The sequence below is a fragment of the Sebastes fasciatus genome (assembly GCF_043250625.1).
Source record: "Sebastes fasciatus isolate fSebFas1 chromosome 21 unlocalized genomic scaffold, fSebFas1.pri SUPER_21_unloc_1, whole genome shotgun sequence".
Lineage (NCBI taxonomy): Eukaryota > Metazoa > Chordata > Actinopteri > Perciformes > Sebastidae > Sebastes > Sebastes fasciatus.
Genome location: NW_027428133.1, coordinates 117,287 through 119,786, shown reverse-complemented (window position 1 = coordinate 119,786; position 2,500 = coordinate 117,287). Strand labels below are relative to the sequence as shown.

General features: G+C 46.5%; 1 protein-coding gene across 1 annotated transcript in view; it reads right to left on the bottom strand.

Annotated features, from left to right (window-relative positions):
• Positions 1-1,314: 1,314 nt before the first annotated feature.
• The window catches only part of xylb (xylulokinase homolog (H. influenzae)), a 31,024-nt gene continuing 29,838 nt past the window's right edge, over positions 1,315-2,500 (bottom strand). The window contains exon 19 of the mRNA XM_074628068.1: positions 1,315-2,117. Within this exon, the coding sequence (XP_074484169.1) occupies positions 2,049-2,117 (69 nt within the window). The 3' untranslated portion in view covers positions 1,315-2,048. The remainder of the gene's footprint in view (positions 2,118-2,500) is intronic.

Below are 2,500 nucleotides of genomic sequence, written 5' to 3'. Positions count from 1 at the left end.
AGGGGATGCTTTAGGGCGGGGCTACCTGCTGATTGACAGGTCGTTACCACGGCGTTGTCCGGTCTGGGAGTTGTCCGTGTTTCAGTCTTTAACAACTTTAACCCTTTAATCACTGTGTTTTCACTTCATCAGAGTTAATTAGAACATTTTGGTCGCCTGAAAATGTTTTATTCAGCGTTCAGTTGTACTTAGCTCCGCCTTCTAGTGTCACTTAGCTCCGCCTTCTAGTGTCACTTAGCTCCGCCTTCTAGTGTCACTTAGCTCCGCCTTCTAGTGTCACTACTGGTTGCAAAAAAACAAGATGGCCGTCTCCATCTTGGTTTTTGGTCGTTTATTTGTCTCATTTAGCCATTTGTTAGCAACCGTCTTTTTAAAGACACAAAGGCTTCTACATTCACCAGTGGTATATTTCCTGAGGTCTTTATGTCTGTCCTTCTCGTCTCTCTGAACCACCATGGAGGACTCGTCACTAATGAGTCGTCTGGTATGAATACGGAGTTGGATGACTGACAGCTCCTCAGCCAACCATGACCAACGTTTGTTCTTCTAAAAGGACGGCAGGTAACTTTAAAGTCTTGATTGACAAAATGAGAACACACGTCTCACCTGGCTCTTCAATATTTAATAATATTAAATGATGAATAACAGGGACGGGCTGTTCGTCCCTAATGAAGCACATTATTCAAATGAATTCTTAAAATGAAGCTAAGTGATGAGAGGAATGAAGCCCGAGGCTGGAGGTAGTTCTCACTCTCCAATCAGACGCATTCATCAGGAGGACAACAGATAAAGGACGACTCATCACTTTATAGGGACGTCTTTAGATAGAGAGGACACTCTGGAGAGGTTTTACAGCCAGTAGAGACAAAGGCAGAGTCCCGGTGTCCACGTAGAGACGACAACAGACTCCCGGTGTCCACGTAGAGACGACAACAGACTCCCGGTGTCCACGTAGAGACGATAACAGACTCCCGGTGTCCTCGTAGAGACGATAACAGACTCCCGGTGTCCACGTAGAGACGATAACAGACTCCCGGTGTCCACGTAGAGACGATAACAGACTCCCGGTGTCCTCGTAGAGACGACAACAGACTCCCGGTGTCCACGTAGAGACGACAACAGACTCCCGGTGTCCACGTAGAGACGATAACAGACTCCCGGTGTCCACGTAGAGACGACAACAGACTCCCGGTGTCCACGTAGAGACGATAACAGACTCCCGGTGTCCACGTAGAGACGATAACAGACTCCCGGTGTCCACGTAGAGACGATAACAGACTCCCGGTGTCCACGTAGAGACGATAACAGACTCGGTTTTAATCACATTTAGTTTATTAGAAATTAGACATAAAACATCACATTTACATTGATTCATGTTTTAGTGAGGACTCCAGTCGTGTAAACATTTATTAAAGAAACGGTTCTAAACATCATTCAGTCTGTTAATGAATCCATTATTCAATGCTAACCCTAAAGACGCATGGAACCCCACGGAGACCCGGCTGAAGGGAGACACCGATGGACCGATGGACCGGTGGACGGGTCAAACAAACGGAGAGACGTTCACCCAGTGGACCGGCGTGTCCGTCCCGTGTGAGACCAACAGTTGAGGTATTTTATGTGATGTCATGTGGCACTACGTCACCGAGTCACATGACGCTCCTCCTGTAGTTCCTTTAACCCGACACGTGATCTTTATTACTGAACCTGACCACGACCGTCACGGTGTTAACCACACGACCGCGTCACGGTGTTAACCACACGACCGCGTCACGGTGTTAACCACACGACCGCGTCACGGTGTTAACCACACGACAACCTTCAGATCAACAGACCTTACATTCATCTGATTTACAGTTTAATTCTTTATTAATACGTATTCCTGCCATCAATCACATCTATTGACAGACAGTACTAATCTATCACTGATCAGTTCAGATAAAGAACTCATTATATTAAAATCATACTGAGTGTTTTAGTTTGTGGAAATGTTCTCTCATGGCGTCCATTAAAGGGCGTCTCGGAGCGAGCTGATTGGTCACCGTGGCTCAGGGGCGGGTCTTCTGAAGGACTCTCTCCTCCAATCGGGCGAAGCGCTGCAGCATCTGGTCGTACACCTGGAACACACACAGAGGTCATGACCTTCAGCTCACCTTATTACTGAAGTACTAGAAGTACTAGTACACACAGAGGTCATGACCTTCAGCTGGCCTTATTACTGAAGTACTAGAAGTACTAGTACACACAGAGGTCATGACCTTCAGCTCACCTTGTTACTGAAGTACTAGAAGTACTAGTACACACAGAGGTCATGACCTTCAGCTGGCCTTATTACTGAAGTACTAGAAGTACTAGTACACACAGAGGTCATGACCTTCAGCTCACCTTATTACTGAAGTACTAGTACACACAGAGGTCATGACCTTCAGCTCACCTTATTACTGAAGTACTAGAAGTACTAGTACACACAGAGGTCATGACCTTCAGCTGGCCTTATTAC